The 21,570-nt window shown below is 34.8% G+C and overlaps 1 protein-coding gene across 1 annotated transcript in view; it reads right to left on the bottom strand.

Annotated features, from left to right (window-relative positions):
* Positions 1–21,570, bottom strand: part of TBC1D22A (TBC1 domain family member 22A) — a 166,168-nt gene that overhangs the window by 116,410 nt on the left and 28,188 nt on the right. The window contains exons 6-8 of the mRNA XM_050324196.1: positions 18,152–18,280; positions 16,951–17,013; positions 9,510–9,624 (exon numbers count right to left, since the gene is read on the bottom strand). Coding sequence (XP_050180153.1) covers positions 9,510–9,624; positions 16,951–17,013; positions 18,152–18,280 — 307 coding nt within the window. The remainder of the gene's footprint in view (positions 1–9,509; positions 9,625–16,950; positions 17,014–18,151; positions 18,281–21,570) is intronic.

Genomic DNA, 21,570 nt, shown 5'->3' with positions numbered 1-21,570 from the left:
TGTTCCACTGCAAACAGACAGGAACATTTTTTAAAATTATCCACAAAAACAGTTTTAGTTAAAATACATTAACTTTTCCCTGAAAGATGGCGAATCATAGAATCATAGAACTAACTGGGTTGGAAGAGATGTCCGAGATCATCAAGTCCAAACTTTGATCCAACCCCACTGTGATTACTAGATCATGGCACTTACTGCCACATCCAGCCTCATCTTAAAAGCCTCCACCACCTCTCTGGGCAGGCCATTCCAATGCCTGATCACTCTCTCTGTAAAGAACTTCTTTCTAATACCTAACTTAAACCTGCCCTGGCAGAGCTTAAGCCCGTGCCCTCTTGTTCCTACTGATGATTGCCTGGGAGAAGAGACCGACCCCCACCTGGCTACAACCTCCTCTCAGGGAGTTGTAGAGAGTGATGAGGTCACCCCTGAGACTCCTCCAGGCTAAACAACCCCAGCTCCTTCAGCTTCTTCTCACAGGACTTGTGCTCAAGGCCCTTCACCAGCCTGATTGCTCTTCTCTGGACCTGCTCCAGCACCTCAATTGAGGGGCCCAGAACTGGACACAACACTCCAGGTATGGTCTCACCAGCGCTGAGTACAGGGGAAGGATCATTCCCCTCATCCTGCTGGCCACACTGTTCCTGATCCAGACCAGGATGCCATTGGCCTTCTTGGCCACCTGGGCACACTGATGGCTCATGTTCAAGCTCCTGCCAATCAGCACCCCCAGATCCCTTTCCACCTGGCTGCTCTCCAGCCACTCTGTCCCCAGCCTGTAGCGCTGCAGGGGTTGTTGTGGCCAAAGTGCAGGACCCAGCACTTGGCCTTGTTGAACTTCATCCCACTGGAATCTGCCCAACTCTCCAGCCTATCCAGATGCCTCTGCAGGGAAGAAGCTGAGTTACATCCTACTTTGTCAACTAATACATCCTTATGATTAAAGTATCCAGCACTATTCCAACTCTCTATCTGTAATCAAACTAAATAAGATATTTTATCACTACCCACACTTGATTCAAGCTTGAAATATGTGCCAGTCCATAAAACCAAGACTTTTGATTTTGCAGTTTGTGTGGTTAACTTAATTTTGTTTCAATGGAGGTCATGTCAAGGACTGGAGATAATTTTTCCATCACATCAGGATGAGATGACTTTGAACACTTTGATTACAAAGAACTACAAAACTACTTTAAAAGAAATTAAGACTACAGAGAACATGACAGAAGTAACATAAAGAAAAATCTACATATGTTAAGCAAAGAAAGGGGAAAAGCCCAAGTCTATAGGATGCAACAATGTATCTAACAGTTTCAGATGAACTGTTCTAATTATCTTGGAAGTCTGACATTAAAGAGTGAAATAGAAATTGAAACAGAGGAATGTTAGAGAACGATTGATTTTGTAAAACAGCACTGTCTATAATAAATCAAGGCCCTTCAAGACAGTACTAGGAAAAAAAAATACAAAAAAAGCAGGTTGCCATACCCTGTATCTGTCTGTTGAGATACTTTTCTGAGTGCTCCCTAACTTGCTAAGCAAAACATAAGTGGAATTCACAAATTCTTATCACGAGCATGCAGTTTAATAACATAGCTAAAGCAATCTTAGCACTACCTGGCATTAAACAGAGACTTAACTTCCCTTTTCTTCCCTAACATGCTCCTATCTCCACATCCCTACTCATATTCATCTCTGATACTCATGATGAGTGCAGACAGTTAAATTATTCAGTATATTATGGGCTTAATTTCCAGCCAATTTAACTGAACTGATCTACCATGCCAGAGAAAAGCCAATGCTGACCAAAAAGAGAAGATAGAAATGCACGTTTCAGGTTGGAAAAGAGAAAGCAAAGCTACCCATTCTGACAGCAGAAAGCCCTGACTTAGCTGCGTGATCTAAGCATGTGGCAAGCAGATCCTTTTCTGTCCAACTACACTTAATCTGGAATTACTCAAAGATGCAGCTCCACTGTGCAGTTTAAGGAACAGTAAAAGGAATGGGCACGGTACCCTCCAGTGACCTCTTGAAACAACAAATGGGATCTGGAAGAAGATGAATTCTACAGCACGTAAGAATCTAGTTCACACTGTCCCAAGCCTTCACTGGGAATCAAATATATTAATGAGTAAAATATATGTAGCAATATACTATTACCCAACTGCATACAGTTACTTGTAAATATATGCTCAGCTGCTACTTATTAACACCTTCTCAAGTTATATTCCAAAAAAAGCCAGAATTGGGTTGGTGCAATTAGCTAAAAATTCACTAATTAATTAAGTAAATAATCTCATTTTGATCAAAGCAGACTGAGAAAGTGCTTATGCAAACAGATCCACTCATGTATATTTGATACTAAATGCCACCACTAACTTCCAGTAAGTTAAGCAACTAGGGAAAAACAGTAGGGAATAAACTCTATCACTACCACGCCACACACAAACTGTGTATCTGGGTAAAGTTCAACTGTACTCATTAGGACTTTTATACAATTATAACTAAGTAAAAAAATAATCCTTAAATGAAATAGTCATATAACTAAGCCAGAACAAAGTGGTCACTACAGAATTAGTCAAACTGTAACTAAAAAATAATACTCCAACAAGTCATGCTGAAAGATAAAGATGAATTTGTCCAGGTAAATAATTAAAATAAATATCCAAACACAAAAATAAAAGGATCAAAAGATTAAAGGCAATTTATAGTTCACTGGTCCCCTATTAATGAATTCTCTCCATTACACAAGTTCTGCCAACTCATTTGCCCTTCCTCATCCTCTCTTATTCCCTAACCCTTCATAAACTAAACATTGGGTGTTCTCTTAATACTATCTACACTTTCCTTAGTTCTGTTTGGAATGCCTGCAAATATCTTGCTTTACTAACCAACCCTAGACACAGCACTATCACGAGGCGCACTGCTACCTGACAAACCATTCAAGCAATTGCTGCTAGTTATTTTCATGTGCATTTTCCTACTTGTTTAAAGTGAATAAAAAAATGTAAAATAGTAAGATTTCTTTACCCAACTCAGATGAAAAACTATATTATATATTAATAAAGACAATTGCTGAGACATTGTGAGTAATTCATTTTTTCATAAGTGAGACATACAAAAAACAAGTAACAATTTAAAAATATAATCTGCCTAAGTGCTTGAAAGAAGTGCTTTCTAATGCACTAAAATTCAGGTCTATATTTTTATTGTCTTTGTTTCTATGAAATTTTCCTGAAGGAACTTAGGGCTTTTTTTGTCAAAAACTACAATTCAAAAATATTTAAATGAATGGAAAAAATTTCTAACTGCTTTCCCACTGCAGTCAAAATCGGTCCTGCCACACAGCACAGAAGACTGGCACAGAAGTACCAAGTCCTCTGCGGATGGGCTCAACACTTGTGGACCTTCTTCGCCTTCCCCAGGGTACAAACTGGGAATCATCAATGGTAAAACCAAATTCAAATGCTTACCCATCACAGTCCTCCCTCTCTTAGCTCCTCTGCAGCACTTACAAAATACTTTCACTGACAACAGATTGGCACAGCAACAGGGAGGAGTGAGGGAAAACTTTCATAGAAATTGAAAAAGTGAGTAGTGGTTATCTCAAAGCAAGCTAAGATAATGCTGAACTTGTGTGTCATGTTATGGTTTTATACACATCTATGTGTACATATAGTAAGTGTTCCATAACACATGAAAGCAAAGATTGCCTTAAGGAGAACTGAGACGTAACTAAAAAGATCCAGGTCCTCTAGTGGCTCATGCATATTGCAGCTCTTCTTCAGAGGAAAGCATATGATGATTTCTAGACTTATGTACAAGATGTAATTGGCTTTTCAGTACTTTGAAGTCTTGAATTCCAAAGTTTTCTGTAAGCTTTCTTCATTCTCACCCAAATCACACACATAACAATATTCCATTTAATTAACAAAGGATACTTCACACAATATTGCTCATGTTTATGATATAACTTCACTGATGTCATGCATATTACTATAAAAAGTTATGGAAATTATTAAGAATCAGCACCAAAATATACCTTTGTATATGGAAATTATATTACTGGCAATTTGCATTAAGGAGAAAAAATTTAATGTGATCAAAATGGGATATGTGGTCTGGAATTTTCATATGACAGAAAAGTGATTTAAATTATTTTGAACAGTTTTTCATGGAAGTTTTACAATGGTTCTAAAAAACATTTGTTTTCTTAATACTTTCACAACTTGCAGGAAAACATTAAAATGTCAGTTATGCTTCACATCCCTGCTTTTATGCAAATTTAATTTCTGTAAATTTCATAAATAATTTCAAGCAAATGTGTAAATAAAAACATTTTAATACAATATTGTGCAAAAACTCATATTTATTTAAACAAAGAAAAGCATTAAAACAGTAAAAGTTTGTTACTAAAGTTTAATGCCAAAATTCAAAGAAAAGTTAAAGAGCATACAACAATTGTAAATAAAATCTTTTCATCTATATCAAGTTGATGAAATTCCCCACATGCCTGAGCACTCAGTCATCAGAGATTTTCCAGAATTTCTTTCCTGGTAAATCAGAAGACAGCAAAACTTGAAGGGCCTGGGAGAAGCAGAAATATCCAGTTAATACAGTTATAGCTCCTTGTTGTACTTCCACTTTATAAAAACAATCTGTTGTTCCTTCAGTTTCATTCAGCCTCTTTTAAGTTGAATGACTACAAATACATTCCATCTTTTCCACTTTATCTCCTCAAAACTTCAATGCATGAGTCCTATTCCTAATTCTCCAAGGACTAGTGAATTGGTGGAAAGGTCTAGGTGTTCAGACAGCAGGATTAATTATCTCAAATTAATTTACATACTGAAGCAATCAAGGCTTCAGCTTTGTCTTGTGAAGGAAAGGAAATAATGCATGCTAAACAAAATTTTACCCTATAACCCTCTAAGTATGAAGAAAAGCAGCTCTCTAAGTCAGTGGGTTAATACTCTTTGTTCTCTGGCTTACATCATTCAGAAATACAATTTTATGGACATTCTAAATAGATCTACTTATTGCAAAAAATTTACAGTTCTCAAGAAAAAATAATCTCTACTTAATTGACAACTTCTTCATATTTTATAAACAAACATTGAGAAAATACCTCAGATACTGCCATGATAAAATGCTCTGAATGCTCCAATTATATAATGAACATAACAATTTTAGATATAGCAAATGGAAAAATAATTTTAAATATAATTATTCACAGCAGATCCATTGAAAAGAAAGTAAAGAAGGTAAAAATGAGACTGCATACTGGTTTATAGGGAAAGACTTCCTGTAACATGTGAGAGGGAATAGAAAGAACTGTAAGCAAAGGAGCTATAGACAGATCAAGCCTTTTTCAGGACCAAAGAGCCTTTCTTTACTCAAAGTAACACTGGTCTGGGAATAAATCCCACTAGGATTTGGGCCTGGATTAATTATTCCATGAAGTCATGGCAGTATCAATTTAAAAAACACTAGGTAACAGAAGTTTCATTTAATGCCTTCTACAAAAGGATTTAAGATCACAAGAAAAAATACTTACAAGGGTAAGTAAGACCTCTCTTTTCAAAGTCTTCAATTCATGAGTTCTTGTAAGCATCATCAAGCTCCACTACTTCAAGGAGATTGTAGACAATATCTCAATCATCATTCCAATCTTCAGCAGCCTCATATTTCTTGACGTTCTTTATCTGACATAAAATGATGAATTGCTACAATAGTGTTCATTTTCTGCCTTGGACTTCCTATTAACTCCTAATTTGGTCTTGATCCAACACTGCTAGGGGGTCTCAAAGTTATTTCACACAGCCATTCCACTTAGCAATGGCCTGGCATGCATCCTTATGACAGTGGTGTTTCTCTAGAGCTTTCATCTCTCTGGATGGCGAATAAATCCAGGTCCTCTCTGGGGTTTTAGATATACACACAAGGCCCAGTGAACTACTGAAATGACAATTACAGTGAAGTGTAGCTAACTCTGTGTGTAAGAAACCACGAGCAACTGTGCAGCACAACCTAATACTTGGAAACAATGGAACAGGAATTCAGGGCAAGAGGAAGGTGTACAAAAAGCGCAATGTGTGGCAACTTGAAATAGGATTTGCAGTCCAGTGCAAAATTTCTTGTTCATTGAATCTGTGAACAGTAACAAGTCACACGCTATATCTTATTAACAAAGACACCTCTGGTGCATCCACAGGGATGAGATTCATTTTGACACAAACTAATATGCTGAAAACACACAGACCTTTCAGGAAAACTGCCCTGACAGTAATTAGCATTTGTTCTGACAATGCATGTTACTACTCAGCTATGTCATGCAGGAGGTTAGAAGGAAGCACAGAATAGTTTTCCCACACCTATAGTGTTTGAAATTCTAAAGAAGCTGTTATAATATGGCACAAAAAGACCTAGAGCATTTTTCAGAAGGGGAAAAATTTTCAAAAAATAATCTTGATATTAACATACACAATCAGTTGGTACAAGAAACCCAAGGTTTAAATTCCTCCTTTTCCTAATTTAGACCAGAAATTCAAAACTCAAATTACTGTATTCCAGCAAGGGCCAGTGTTTACCCGCTTTGAAATTTTCTTTAATTGCCATTTTGCTTTTCCTGGTTTGGTTTGACAACCAAGTTTTATCTTGCTGAAAATGTTACAGCATTCTGCTTTTATTGCAGAGTGGGGAACTAATGAAACATTACCAGATTACACTTTCATCATACTTACACTGAAGGAAAAGTTGAAAAAATGCCCTCAACATTTAACATATTCAGTTCCTGCATTAAGTCACTCAATCTATTCTTCATGTGTGAACCTCTGTGCTAAAATTAGGTACTTCAATCCACCCTAAAACATCAAAATATCTGTGACTTCAGTCCTTATATACAGACCCACAAAACATACTTTATGGCATTCAGACTTGAATGAGAAGTAAATTATCACTTCCATCCATGTCCTTTGTATCTTCAAAAGTTCTGTAACAACACTGTTCCAAAAAGTTTGTAGACATCTTTAGCAGAGCAGAAAGCCTCCCATCACTAGAATAAATATGTCACACACTTTTTATGCAAGATTAAGGATTAAGGGCTCTCAGTTGTCATAAATCCAAAATAAACACTGCTTTCCTCCCACCAAAATATTTGACAAAACTGCAGCTGTGTTTAAACATTACAAGGATATACCATCAGATGATCTAATCAGCACAGATTTATTATTCATGGCACTGTCAACTAGAATTTATTATTAATCTTTAATAATTCCTGAGAACCTCTTTTTTTTTTAAATTACAGAAAGAACCCAAAATAAAAGGCATTATCACTTTCAACTGTATCAATTAGGACTCAAGTGACTTTGAACTGCAACAAAAAGCTTTCAGTTAAATTGAGAAAGAAAAGACAAAAATCAACAGTTAAAAGATAGCAATAAATAAAGCACTTTAATATACAAGCCAATATTCACTTAAAATCAAGAAATGAGATCTAGAGTAAACAAGTAAATACAGAGTATCACTAGAGTAAATATTAAATATACTAGCAGTTTAAACAATTTTGCTAGGACATTTCTGCAATTATTTCTATCTAAACTACTAAACTACTAAACTGCAATTCACAGTCTGATTTTTGAATCCTAAAATTTTATTACAGGTCTCAGGATTTTTGAGGTATTTCATAAATTTCAAGTCCCCATTTCAACTTTAAATAAAATGCATACTCATTCATTCTAACTTGAATGGATCACTCAGTGCAACTTGAATATACTAGATTCAAATCAAAAGGCTATTTAAAGACAAATCTTTGAAAGTTCTTATATGTCCCTAGGGGGAAATAACTGCTGTTAGAAATTAGCCAGGACCACCGCTTTATTGAAAGAAATACCTTCATTTTGCTATTTTTCTTATGACATAGATATTAGCTTTTAAACGAGCTTTCAGAATGCCGTTTTCTGAGCTTCATACACTTTCAGTGGCAGAATATCTTCTATAGTTGAAAGGTTTTGAGTTTTGTCTTTCTTCACTGAACACTTGCTGGAACAGCTATGCTCTCTAATATGAAAACACTGACAAACTGCAAATACATTAACAATCACCAGGGCCTCCAAATGTAAGTTGGTGGTAAAGACAAACTTATTTACCATATTAATTAAATGGCCTATTTAACATGGAATATCAATTCTCTAATCACATCTCATTTGAACTTCTTATTTCAATTAGCAACCCTAAAGTCTACTAGAGACCCCACTGCTCCAGGATCATTAAGAACATTTTCATTATCTGTCAAATGAGGGAGTAAAAGGCAGAAACTGCAAATACTCTCAGGAGTGGGCCTCTACCATACTTAAGAGATGATTAGGGAGAAAGCAGCAGTAGTTCTCACCGGTTGCTTAGCAATGAAATGTCCCCATATGAAACAAGAAACGAACAAAGCAACAGAGGTGGTGCCATGCAAATGAGTAAATGGATAGTCTATCATCCACTCAAGGATAATCTGTCCTTCATTAAAACCAATCAATCTGGATTAATCTGGATACAATGGGTGTCTTGCATAGAGAAGGTAGGAACAATCCACTGAAGCAGGCAGACGATGCACTGCTCAAGTTTACATACACAGTGCTTATACTCTCACTGTATGTGTGTATGACAAATAAGTATAAGGAAAACAGTTTTAATTCAAACCAGATTAACACTGCCATTTTCACTCTTAAACCTTACCTCTTATACCAACAGTCATACCCAAGTTATTAATGAATTATTAACCATTAGTCATTCTCTTAATGTTAATAACAATTTAAATACTAATCTATAAATTTAAGATTTAACCCACATCTGAGCTGGTTAAGTTTTCAAAAAGCATAAAGCCACAAACAACACAAATAGAGCTGTTGACACTGTTATTGGTAGTAATGTCATAAGCACCAGAAGAGCTAAGTTCTTAACCAGGGAAATTTGATTACTGTTGCCTTAAATTTCAGAGCCAAACTACAGGATTTTTTCAGCCACAGATGCAGTTTAATAGGTTCCTTTTATTTTAATTTTCCTTCCACCCATTTAAAAGGTTTCCTTGTTTCATGGGTTATTTTGTTTGTTTGGGGGTTTTTTTGGGTGGGCCTTGTTGGATTTCTTGGTTTGTTTTTTTGTTTTGCTGCTGTTGTCTGGTTCATATGTACAATTTAAAGTTTTCACAAAAAACATGAACAGGAGAGAAAGAAACACAGAATAAAATTACCTATGAAGAAAAATGCATCATGAGTGGTGAACACTTCTTAAGTACAAATCAAGATGATTCCTGAACTCCACTGACTACTTAAACAAAATCTGATTGCTTCTCGGTATATATTTAAACAGAATGATACAGATTTATAATTAAAACATTTATTATAAAATTCACATATCAAATTATGCTTTGATTAGCTCATCCAAACCATTAGTCAGATTAAAATTAATATGATGGTTCAAAACCAATATCAATCATAACTTGGTGTTCAGACAAATCTTACCTATATATTCACAAATGAAGACCACAAAAAAGGGAGTAACAAGATCATTTATGCCCTGAACATATCCACTGGCTGGATGACGTATTGCCCAGATAAACAAAATTCTTTCAAAGATCTGAAAAACAGTTAAAGAAACCATCAGATAATTTAATAAGTGACAAGCACATTTTAAACAAGACACTTGAAAATTATCATAGAATCATACAATATGCTAAGTTAGGAGGGACTCATCAGGATCACTGGGAACAACTCCTGGACCTATGTAGGACACCCCAAGAATCACACCATGTGTGCCTGAGAAGCAACTGCTTCTTGAACTCAGTCAGGCTTTGTACTGTGACCACTTCCCTGGGGAGCCTGTTCCTTCCACCCCCTGGGTGAAAAACTTTTTTCTGATACCCAACCTAAGCTTTCCCCAACACAGCTTCATGCCGTTTCCTTGTGTCCTGTCACTGGTCACAAGAGTGAAGAGATCGGTACCTGCCCTGTCACTGCCCCCATGACAGTGTTGAAGACATCATTGCAAATGAGACAAATTTAATGTCATAGAGCTGTTAGTATAAAAACATGCATACAAAAGCATAAATGAACACTGCTGTTCATAATTAACCCCCAGCGCCATGTAAGCTTCTCAGTTCTTCAAAAGAGAGCATTTTTAGGGTATTAGTACATTTAAAACCAACCTAGTATATAATTCAGTTACAGTACTTAATATGAAGTAGCCCTCATTCACTGGAGCTTTTCCAATAATATAAAATTCATCTTTCCTCAAGAAAAAGAAATATTACATGATCTTCCCTTGATTTTTTACCTCTTTGAAAGAAGTATTCTATTAATGCACTATTCTATTTATTCCTAACAGAAAGAAGTACTTGACATAATTTAGATTTTTTAATAACACGCCCATAAAAAGAGATTCCATAACAGTTAAGCTTCTCTAATACTGCAGTGTTGGATTTTACACTTCAGAAGTGTATATATACTGGTTAATAAAAAATCCGAAACAATCAGAAAATGTAGCAATAAGGCAACAGCCTGTCATATCACAGAACCTCACTTTCTCAACTTGGTAAACCACAGCTTGCTTAGGATCTGCAAAAGCTCACAAGGCCACAACATATCTCAACATGAGGAGAGGAGAGAGCAGGAAAATCATAGAACTTTTCTCTGACTCAATTTAGGTCTGTGACATGCTGTATTTCCTCTCAATTATTTGCTTCTGAACATGCTACGTGGTTTTGAAAGGCTGCAAATAAGCAGCAGAGTGAAAGCTGCTACGTGCCTTGTCCTAACTACAGGTACTCAATCAAGTATATATAATTTTCTGAAACAAAAGAATGTTTGTTCATTCTTGAGAGCACAAACAACATCACTTTTCTGATCAGGTCTCAATACTAATAAAAAAGGAGACACTTTCAAAGGACCTCAAGGATTGTGTAGTTTGCTGTAATCTCAGAAATCGATGAATGCTCAGGCTTCAAGAAAGCCTGTAAAGACCTGCCCCAAAACAACACATTAGGGAGAGGAAGCTTATTTATCTTATTATTCAGTTTATAAGTCCTCTTGCAGTTATTTTTAAGTAAGGAAAGGTGCATGAAGGTCCCATTACAGGCTTCCACACAAGTTACCTGACACTGAAACATATTTGAACCTTTTGCTTTGAAAACAAGTCCCAAATATCAACATCTACCCTTTCCCCACAGATTTTCCTTTCAGAATCAACTGTCAAGTTTTGCTTCCCTGGCTGAAAATTCACGGAACATGGGAGACAGTCAACAACAATAAGTACAAAAAGTTTTGGTGAGCACTGAAAAACAAGCCGTAACACAGCTCACGTCTGATCCATTACAACTACAATTAAGATTCAGTTTTTGCTCAGCGTGATTTCAGAGATTAGTCAGAAAGGGAGATACTCATTAGCAAATTCTCCATGGAAGCCTCTTGTTCCCATTAGCCAAGATGCTTATTCCTTTAGCTACAAATTCTTGGTGCTAGTCCTGTCACCTCATGTTTTTTAACATGCACTGCATACTAATCTAAAAAAATACCAGCCTCTGCCCATCAAGCAATAGCCTCTGGGGCTTCACTGTCTATCAATAACTGTATAAAGATTTTACACTCTGCCATTTACAACTTGCTTTTACATTTTACATAATTACACCCTTATGAAATTGCAGTTGTTTATGTCCTATTTTTATTTTTATTGGAAAACTGCAAATCAAACTAGGTTAGATAGCTCACTGCCACCCTGCCTGCTTCTAGCAGTTGGCATTTCTGGTTTCAGTGAGAGCAGTTCTCAGTATTATCAGTTATCAGTCTGTGTTTCACTTCAGAAAAAGGACATGTTTAACATACTGCAAATACAAATAACTTTCTCAAAAAACAAACAGCAGATAGAGTTTACTAAAGAAACCTATTTAAATAGCAATTGCTGAATGTAGAACAGTGTTATGCACTAGGCTAAAAAAAAATGCGTGTGATGGGGTTACAATATATGCACAGTAAAAAAAAAAAAAAAAACCACAAAAACACACACACAAAACCAACCCCTATAGTAATTCACTAAGAACTATCAAAATACACATTGTAAAAATTACAAAAATTGTGTTTTTTCATGAAGGTGTTTCTAAAATCAAACAACCCACAAATTTGTACCACCAACCTTTTGTTTCCTCAAAATCTGACATTATATGCAGTTTACATTGCAAATTGAGAGGCCTATGGATTTTAAAACATTTTTAAAATTCAGGTATGGAAAATCAGGGAAGTGGGCACCTGTTTGGGTTTGCTGGGGCAGGGGGGAAGTAATAACATTGAGCAGGAAGCATCACTGACAGCACATCAGTTTTAATATCCCTAAATACACCTAATCAGAAATTCAACAAATACACACTGAAATAGTGTTTTCAATTTCCTACCCATTTTCATAAGGTTTCATTTACTGTTCTGAACTGAAAAAATGAGCACTGAAAACCTGAACAGCAGACTGATTTAAGTTTCTATACAGCACTCATCACTGTGCTCAAATAGGATTCATTAAAAAGGTCACTTTCCCAAAAGGTTCCCTTCTTGATTTCCAAATCAGCAACAGAAACTGGAATTATTTTTCTTCCATGAACCACTACATCTCATGAAATGCCATTACCAATATATTATTCTCTTTTGAATTTAATGTTTACTCATAATTACAGCAAGAATTATATTCACATACATAAAGAGAAGAAGCCATCAGCTTTAAATGAAGGTTTTGAATTTCTTGAGGGTTTTGCCATCTCAGAGGAACTCTGAAACCCCCAAAGCCTTAATCCAAAAGTTTTTGAAAATTTGCTTTTTGTTTTCTAAGTAGGGGAGGGGGGGGAAAAAGAGGAGGGGAAGACAAACTTATAAACTAATTTAAATTGTGTTCTTTTCTTGAAATTATTATTTATATTATGCAAGCATAGATGGGAAATATGCAACCATGTACTTTCCATTTCAACAAAATTCAGTGAAAGACAGAGCAGGAAGTTATAAGAAATTATACTACTTCACATTAGCTAGCCAAATTTATTAAAACTAAACTTACAGTCACTAGTCTTTAAAATACCTTGACTGCACTATACAGAAGACTATCTCCAACTCCTCTGTCCTCCTCTTTGAGAGCCACTATTTAGTTATTTCCAGTCCTTTAAATCCTTGCTCCAGCATTACCTTTCCCTCACTCAGGATCCACATAACATAAAAAAATAAACACTTTAAACTGATTTTACAAGGAACATAAAATAACTAATTATTTCGACAGATGAGATGTGCAGTATTTTATTACAGAAACCAAATTCCAAGTTCTGATAAGAAATTAAACAGCCTTTTTAACTCCAATTAAAAGTTCTTTGGGAACAGAGACTCTAATACCACCAAGAACAACAAAATTTAAGTCAGAAGACATATGCTTTGTTTCTAAAGTTTTGACTAGTGCTTTTGTCCAATTTTGTCAACCACAGTCTCTTCATCTCATTCTACATGATATTCTTCCCAGTGGTGGTATCATTACTCTAAATCTTTGCAGCACCAAAAACACACACAAAACCCATCATAACGTCCAAAACAAGAGTCTTGCACACAGTGTAACCCTTTGAAACCTGTCTTTGACCCATACTCTGACATCCTTCTCTTCCTCATAGCCCTTGCCATCTCATCTTAAAAAAGGAGAAATTACTGTTGCCCACCTGAGACCAGCACTACCTCCCCTCTCCCTAGAAGGGAGTCAGTTCTGGGAACAACACAAGGCCCCTATCTGGATGAGCCCCTGGGAATAGGGTGGGATCCCCTGTGAGGCTAAGGGATTCAGCAGTGCAATGGGAGGTCCCCAGAAACTCAGAAAGCAAGGGAAAGAAATAATGGAAAAGATGGATGCTATGACCCTTTGAGCATCTTCTGTACAATGGCATCAAGCAAGTTGGGCTTGGTTTGGACCAAAGACAGAGCAAAGACATATGCAAGCCCATCCTCACAGTAGCCCACACATTTAGTCAGATCAGTGGAGCTCTAAAATGAAGAACCTGCAGCTCTGTAACATTCAGGATACTAACAGATCTGTAAAAATTAATTCAGATCTCTCTCACTTCTTTATAACTCAAACACTTCCTAGATTTCCCCTTATTCTACTGCCATCCACCTTTTTCATATTTTTCTGTACCTCAAGATCACTCACTCCCAGCTAAAAGAATATTAGTAAAATAGACCTTTGGTTTACACTTTCTTTTTTATTAATCAACTGTCACATCTCACTCCTCCAAGCCTTCTATCATTTTTACATCCATTTTCTTACTACTTGCTAGGGAAGAAAAAAGGTGTTGGAGCAGGGAAGATGGATGGGATAGGGTATGGACAGGGATTGAGGGGAGAGTGATTTTGATGTGGTTTCTTTAAACATTCATTTTAAACATGAAAGCAGCAGCACTCCAGTGTACAACACCTTAATCTACTTTATGGGGATCAATTACGCCTGTTACGTGGTTCAATTTACTAAACCTTCAAACTGAGAAAGGTAAGTACAATCAGCAAGCAGGGATATTGAGCTGTATTCAACAAACTAATTTAAGGAGTTGTATACATACTCTATTAGCATTGGAAGAGAACTCAATGCCACTTGCAAGTACAACCACAATTTCTAGAAAGTGTGGATTTAAAATGTTTATTTTAAGGCATTGTTTAAGATACACAGATCCAATGAAGTATTAGAAAAATATTTCTTTGGACAAGTTCAACAAATAACTAGAAATGAAAAAAAATCTAATTTTAGATTAAAAAAAACCCTAAAACTGCAAATGAGATCTCAGTAAATAATACTAAATGAATATGCTACCTGAGCATTGCTACCTACCAAAAGACAATTAAAAGCAAAAAACAACCTTAATAATTTCACATGTTTAATGATCCTACAAAGCTGACTGAAACTGCATTCCATACTCAAACTTTACTGAATAGTATGGTATTTGGTATTGTAGTTCTATTAACATATTGGATTTTACTTAGCAAGAAGTTACTCAGTCACAGTATTTTCTTTTTTAGTTATTCCCAAGCAAAATGAGTAGTGTTTCATTCTACTAGGCTATTTTTCTAGTGTCTACTAGTTCTGTCAGCATTTTCATTAAACCAGTCTATTTTCAGATTAAGTATAATTCAGCTATAAAAAAAAAATCTTCAACTGTGACTGTTTGCAAAAAATAATGCACTATCTTTTACACAGTAATATATTCTCTGAGTTCCCAAATAAACTTATAAGTTCTAAGTTAGTCATTAAATCAAAAAGGGATTCTAGCTATTCTGTAAATAATTCTTTTCAATCTATTATTATAGGATGTTTCCACAATACACTAAATATTTAATAAAAATACACATTTCAAGTGTTAAAAAACCTTAATGAGATCTTCTTTAATTATCAATACAAGCTTACTATAACACTTCTAACTGTAGTATGGAAAAAGTAGATATCCATTTTAAATACAAACTTGTGTTCCTAAAAACTGTTGTCAAGTTCACATATAGTCTAAAGAAACAAATTAACCATCTCTAAAGAGCAGTCATATATCTTGCCTCATGCATAATCAAAAAAGCAAAAGACAAAACTAGCCCAAGATCCTACAGTTTTCTATCTGACAATCTCATCATTTTACTAAATAACACTTCATCTCAAACTATTCTCAACAAGGATTTGATATCTTGGTATCATTTTTATTAAGGTACTTCTCATCCAAATATTTTGCTTAAAAGAAAAGATATTAGGTACATTCTATGAAGATGTTTACCCGGAGCGTTCTTCTTCCAGTGCCTATCTTATAATGAAATAATATTCACTTTCAATTTCACTTATTGGTTCATTTCTAGCTAAACACTGACATTGCTCTTATTTATTTCTTTAAGTTTATCTTACTAGTATTGTTTCCTTCTCATCCCTTGATTTTACTTACATTATTCCTTGATTCACCCCTAGAAAAGCTCAGGTAAAACACTCTATTTATACTATTTTCTCTCAAAACACTGCAGTAGGCTGTTTCTTCAAACTGATTTCTCCAGCACATGTGGAAGAGCATTTCCATTATACAACTAATTGCAACAATGGAAAAATGAATGAAAGCTAGTTCTGCATTTAACTTCTCATAATGACATATCAGGAGATGTTTTATTGGGCTCTATAATGGTATAAACAGAAGCTACATGGAGGTACATTTGAAGGTCTAACTAGAACCATTAGAAAGGAGAATAAATTGTAGAATTGGAAAAAAATTACTGAAAGATGGTGATCCACATCATCTATACCATTTATGACCCATATACTTTAAAATGAAAAGACCTCATGAGATTCAATTACCTTACAATATAGGCCAATTTGACTAACATATTTACCATTAATCATATATTTAATCATATTATTATATATTTACATTAATAATATAATTACAACAGTAGTAAAACAATTTAAATAGTGTATTCAACATACAAAACTTACAAGGAAGTAAAATCAGGTAATGCACTCATGCTACAAACTCAAAAAAGAGAATTTCCCAAGTGGAACACTCTATGATGAGAATTTCCAGGTCTTGAAAGATTTTGACAAATGCATGGAACCATGGGACTATGGTCTGCATTAGTTCAAAAACACAGTATTAACAAAATATATAAAAAGGAAAAGAAGGGGAAAAAAAAACTTCAAAGGAACAAGACCAAAGAAAAAACTGACAGATTTGATACAGGAAATTAATGAGATGTCTTTGTTTTTACTACTCATATTTACACTGCTATTCTTAGCCAATACTTATATATCCTCATTTATTGGTTAAGGTACTTCTAAAGTCAAAATAGCAAGTACTGTCAAATTAATTATTAATCAAACTCTGATATCAGATTCATTAATAAAATGTTTTCTCTAACAAAAAAAGAAGTCTTTAGATATCATTCTTACCTCTGTTACTTTGGGCTGAAGCCTTAAAACTTCAGGACTCATGCGTGGGATATCTATATGGATCTAATTAGACAAAGAGGAATACTGTAAAAGGAACCAACAGCACACTTTCTAAACAACACAATACTTAAAGTAATTCTATTATTTTACAGTATTAGTTAAAATCCTCTTGTATCATTACTTTTGGAATTTTTACTGTATTTTTAAACACACATCCAAAGCTTTAAGTCATTGTTAATCTAGCAAAGAGGCAAAAGAAAAAAACGCATATATTTGTATTCATTTTAGGATCCTTACATCACATTTTAATTATTTGCAAATTAGGGTCATATTAGTAATACTCCTTATCTCAGGGTAATTACAAGTAAGTTCATAAGACTGCTTCTGTAACATCATGTTCAACTGTCACTGTCATAGAATTATAGAATCTTCTAGGTTGGAAAAGACCTCTAAGATCATCAAGTCCAACCATTCAAAGGTAAAAACAGGGTTTAACACCTATTTTAATATATTGGACAATCAAGAAGAGAGCACAAAAATACCAGGATTTCTAAATTTTTATTCCAACCTTTGCAAAGGAACAGAATCCTAAAGCGATGATTTGGGGCTCCATACACAAGTACCTTTTGTTAGTGATGCTACTTCTTGCTACTAAAGATCAGCTTGAACCTGAAAGAAAGATCTCAGCCTCTTCTTCAGGAAAGTTAAAGTAGTAGTGTTTGGTCTATACTTATTGTTACAAATTATTCACTTCAATACCAAACTTGAAGATAAGTTATCTGCTTATCTGGGTGGGCATAACTGTATGACACCCCTGTGTTTATTGCACATCATACACAGTTTCAACTTCTTAATCAAAAGTATGGAGCCAGTAAGAAACAGTCACTGTTGTACTTTCCCTGTCCATCTTCACTCATTTGAAGGAAGGTCTGAGTGGGAGATTACAGATTAGAAAACACTACTAACCTTAAACAAAAAAACATGGCATCACTAAAGCTGACATTAAGAGAAAACCATGATTTTGAATTCAGACTAAACTGCTTCATATTCTTGCTTCGGAGATTTAGGAAAATTATTAGAGAGTTGTCTATCCAGCAAGATTAAAGAAACAGAGAAAAGCAGTAGCAAACTTCAAAAACAATCTCTTCAGATTCTTTAGGAGGTGTTCTGCAGGTAAAAGTCACTTCAATAGGTGTTTTACCTGTCTGTAGGTATCTTGGTGATTTTCATCATTTCTGGAATCATAGTATTGTTCAACAAACGCAAAATACTCTTTGCGCTTTCTTTGTAAAGTGCTTTCTCTTCGGTCCACATTTGCAGGAAGATAGCCCTGAAAAAAAAACAGTGACATGAGGAGGATATTACTCTTTGCCTTGCACACAAAAAGTACTGCTGGCATTTGATCACATGTGACATAATTAGCTGACGTAGTGCCATGTAGTCCTACACTGATCTGAATAATGCTTCAATAAACCATTTTTCTTATCAGTCCAACTGGTACAAAAGTTCAAATACAAATACCTGTCAAAATCACTGCTTATATATATATATATACATATATATATATATTTATTTTTTAGAAAAAGCAATTTCTCATCAAGAATACTAAAATTATGTTGACTTTAACTGAGAAAAGCTCAAATAAATAAGTTCAGATAAATATAATGCCATATGAGTTCTTTAATTTCTATGTGTCCAGTATTAGAGCAATTTTATTAAATTTTTTAACAAAATGCATATTAGCTCAGTTGCCTTCAAGTAGGGATTTTATACATTAGCAAATATGTTTAAAACATGGTTAAACTTGTAATACAATGAAGTATTAATTCAAGTTTTAAAAACATTCTAGCTACATTATCTCACTGTTTCCACTGAGAAAAAAAAAAAATATCAAGCTTTCATTTCATCTCAGCAGGTTACTAAATGTTTCATCACGGAAAAAGAATCAACAGTACCAGTTACTGGGCTCTTAGTTGTGAGACCACTTGATGCACCTTTCCTTAGTTGTTTCCCAAAAGCAATTTATAAATATTATCTTAATTTGCACATGATATGGACACACAAAGGAAGTCATGTTAACAGATCTGCAAGATCACACATTGTTTCATTACGTGTAGAATAGATCTGAATGGTTCTCCATTAAAGTCATTCATATATATATTTGAAAATCGCACTCTTCTCCCCCCAAAAAAATTTAAAAATTCATTCTTATTTTCTTCTTTAGTCCAGTTAGATCATCATTTGTAGTATCTCAGTCTACTTTTGATTTTAAAAACAAGCTTAGGATACTATTTCAGCATTTTACAAAATGTAAATGTTACTGAATGTTCAGCTTATATATAAAGTACACTTATTAGAAACATCATTATTCATGTAAATGGCTACCAAAAAGTTTCCTGAATATTCACAAATAGTTGAAGTTTTCTTGTAAGCAGCTTGCTTTCAAATGATCAACACTGACATCCCACAACACTGCAAAAAAGAAAGCCAGTTCATATTTAACCTACACGGCCATCCTAAATAAATGCTTTGTATAAGATTAATTTTAAAGATGAATGGCTTTGAAAGAGATCTGGACATCCAAGATACTATAAGAAAAATCTAATTATTCATTATTCAAGTAAAATTAAAATATTGCTTGCCAACAATCCATAAGTTCCCCTTCCACAATAATAGCTTTCACTATACTAATGATAATTAGTAAAATACAGAAATCAAACACGTCAGATTTAAGTTTCATTAGCAAAAATAACCTTCATAACATCAAAAAAATCCTATCCTAGAAGTGCAGCAATATTTGCACTCGTACAATGAGCCACAGCTATCACAGGTAACTAATAAAAGAGCAGATCATCTTGACTGTCATCACACAGCATGTACAGGACAAACAGGGGATCAGTCCCAGCCAGCATGGATTTAGGAAGGGCAGGTCCCGCACTGGAAAAGGCTGCCCCAGGAAGTGGCTGAGTCACCATCCCTAGATGCATTTAAAAGACATGCAGATGTGGCCCTTAGGGACATGGTTTAATGTTGGACTTGGCAGTGCTGGGTTAATGGTTGAATTCAATGACCTTAAAGGTCCTTTCCAACCTAAAAAATTCTATGATTTTATATTAAAGGCATTGAAAATGTTATTCCTGTGTACTTTAATTTCTTAGCTTATAATGACAACAGAATAAGTGCAAACCATATTACATTCCAGATAACTTAAGAGGTAATTGCTTTCACAAAGCCGTGTCTTTTAAGATATACTGGCTTGTGTCTGGTTCCAGGTACTTTAAACCATACCAGCTTTGCTTTTGCCTCAAGACTCTCTCTGACACTTAATATCCTGTTCCAATCTTTTGTATTAAGTTAGATATTGAATTCTGATGCCTGTTTATTCTCAACAGTTGTGTGGTTTTTTCCCTGTAGGATCATCTTAGTTGGTTGCATTAGAACTCACTTGTGAGACCAGATGTGATCATTTGAAGGGCCCTGATACTCTCTCACCATGTCTTTTTGCATTATTCTGTTTCAAAGACTGAACTAACTTTTCAATTCAACATGTGGTGTTTGCTGTTCAGTTTACAAATAAGGTTTTATTTTTAAGAGTTGGAAAGGCTTGCAACATATCATCATTGAATAAACTGGTGGAGAGTTTAATCCATTTATTCATTAATTTCCTCCAAAGGCTTTTGCAAACATATCTTTAGTTTTATTATTCAAAAAAGAAATGAGCCTGGATAGTTCTGCTTGCTGTTTAGATACAGTGTACCTAACATTTTTATTTAAAAATAAATCATGTAATTTTTATATATACTGTTACTAGTAGATATGCATAACATCAACAGATTCTGAGTATTATAGTGATTTTCATATGCTTTCCTTTAAAAAATGTATTCATCAAACATGTTAACATTATTAACCTGTTGTCTATGTAATAAATATCTCAACTGATCAATTTTTGAAATCATTTTTAAAATTTCAATTTCCATGCTGATTTTACAAACAAGATAATCACCTTAGATACTGCCAATTGTACTCAATTCCCTGAAAAAGTCTAAGTTTGGGCTTTTTAAATAAGACTTTTGAATAATCCCAACACAAACATATCCAGCTTTAACTTAGCTCTAAACTATACTTTGGTTTCTTCCGTTTTCTGTCCTTTTTTTTTAACATTACAATTGATCTTTAGTCAAAATGTCACTTTTCATTTTTAAAAACACTTATTTCCCCAGGAACTCCCAGTACGCTGTGTAGAATCATAGTAAGGCTTGGGTTGGAAGAGACCTTAAAGATCACCTAGTTTTAACCCCACCTGCCATAAGCAGGGACACTTTCACTAGACAAGGTTGCTCATAGTTCCATCCAACCTGGCCTTAAGTACTTCCAGGGATTATCACACCACTCCCTCTTACCTGGGACATACATTAATAATAGGTCAGTGTTAGATTACCATTAGAAAAAAGCTTGGTGGAGCTTATGACCACAAAAACTGAAAGCACTTTTTCTTCCCCCCTTGGGAAAGAAGACGAAAAAAGATGCTGCCTTACAGTATAGAAAAGTAATGATTACTAAATGACTCATCTTTGGGTTTCCAAAATATATCACATGAGGACCAATCAACAGATAAGAAAT

The sequence above is a fragment of the Myiozetetes cayanensis genome, unplaced genomic scaffold (genome assembly GCF_022539395.1).
Source record: "Myiozetetes cayanensis isolate MyiCay16 unplaced genomic scaffold, myiCay2020 scf3, whole genome shotgun sequence".
Lineage (NCBI taxonomy): Eukaryota > Metazoa > Chordata > Aves > Passeriformes > Tyrannidae > Myiozetetes > Myiozetetes cayanensis.
The sequence above is the reverse complement of the archived record's forward strand: the minus strand, read 5'-3'. Positions and strand labels throughout refer to the sequence as shown.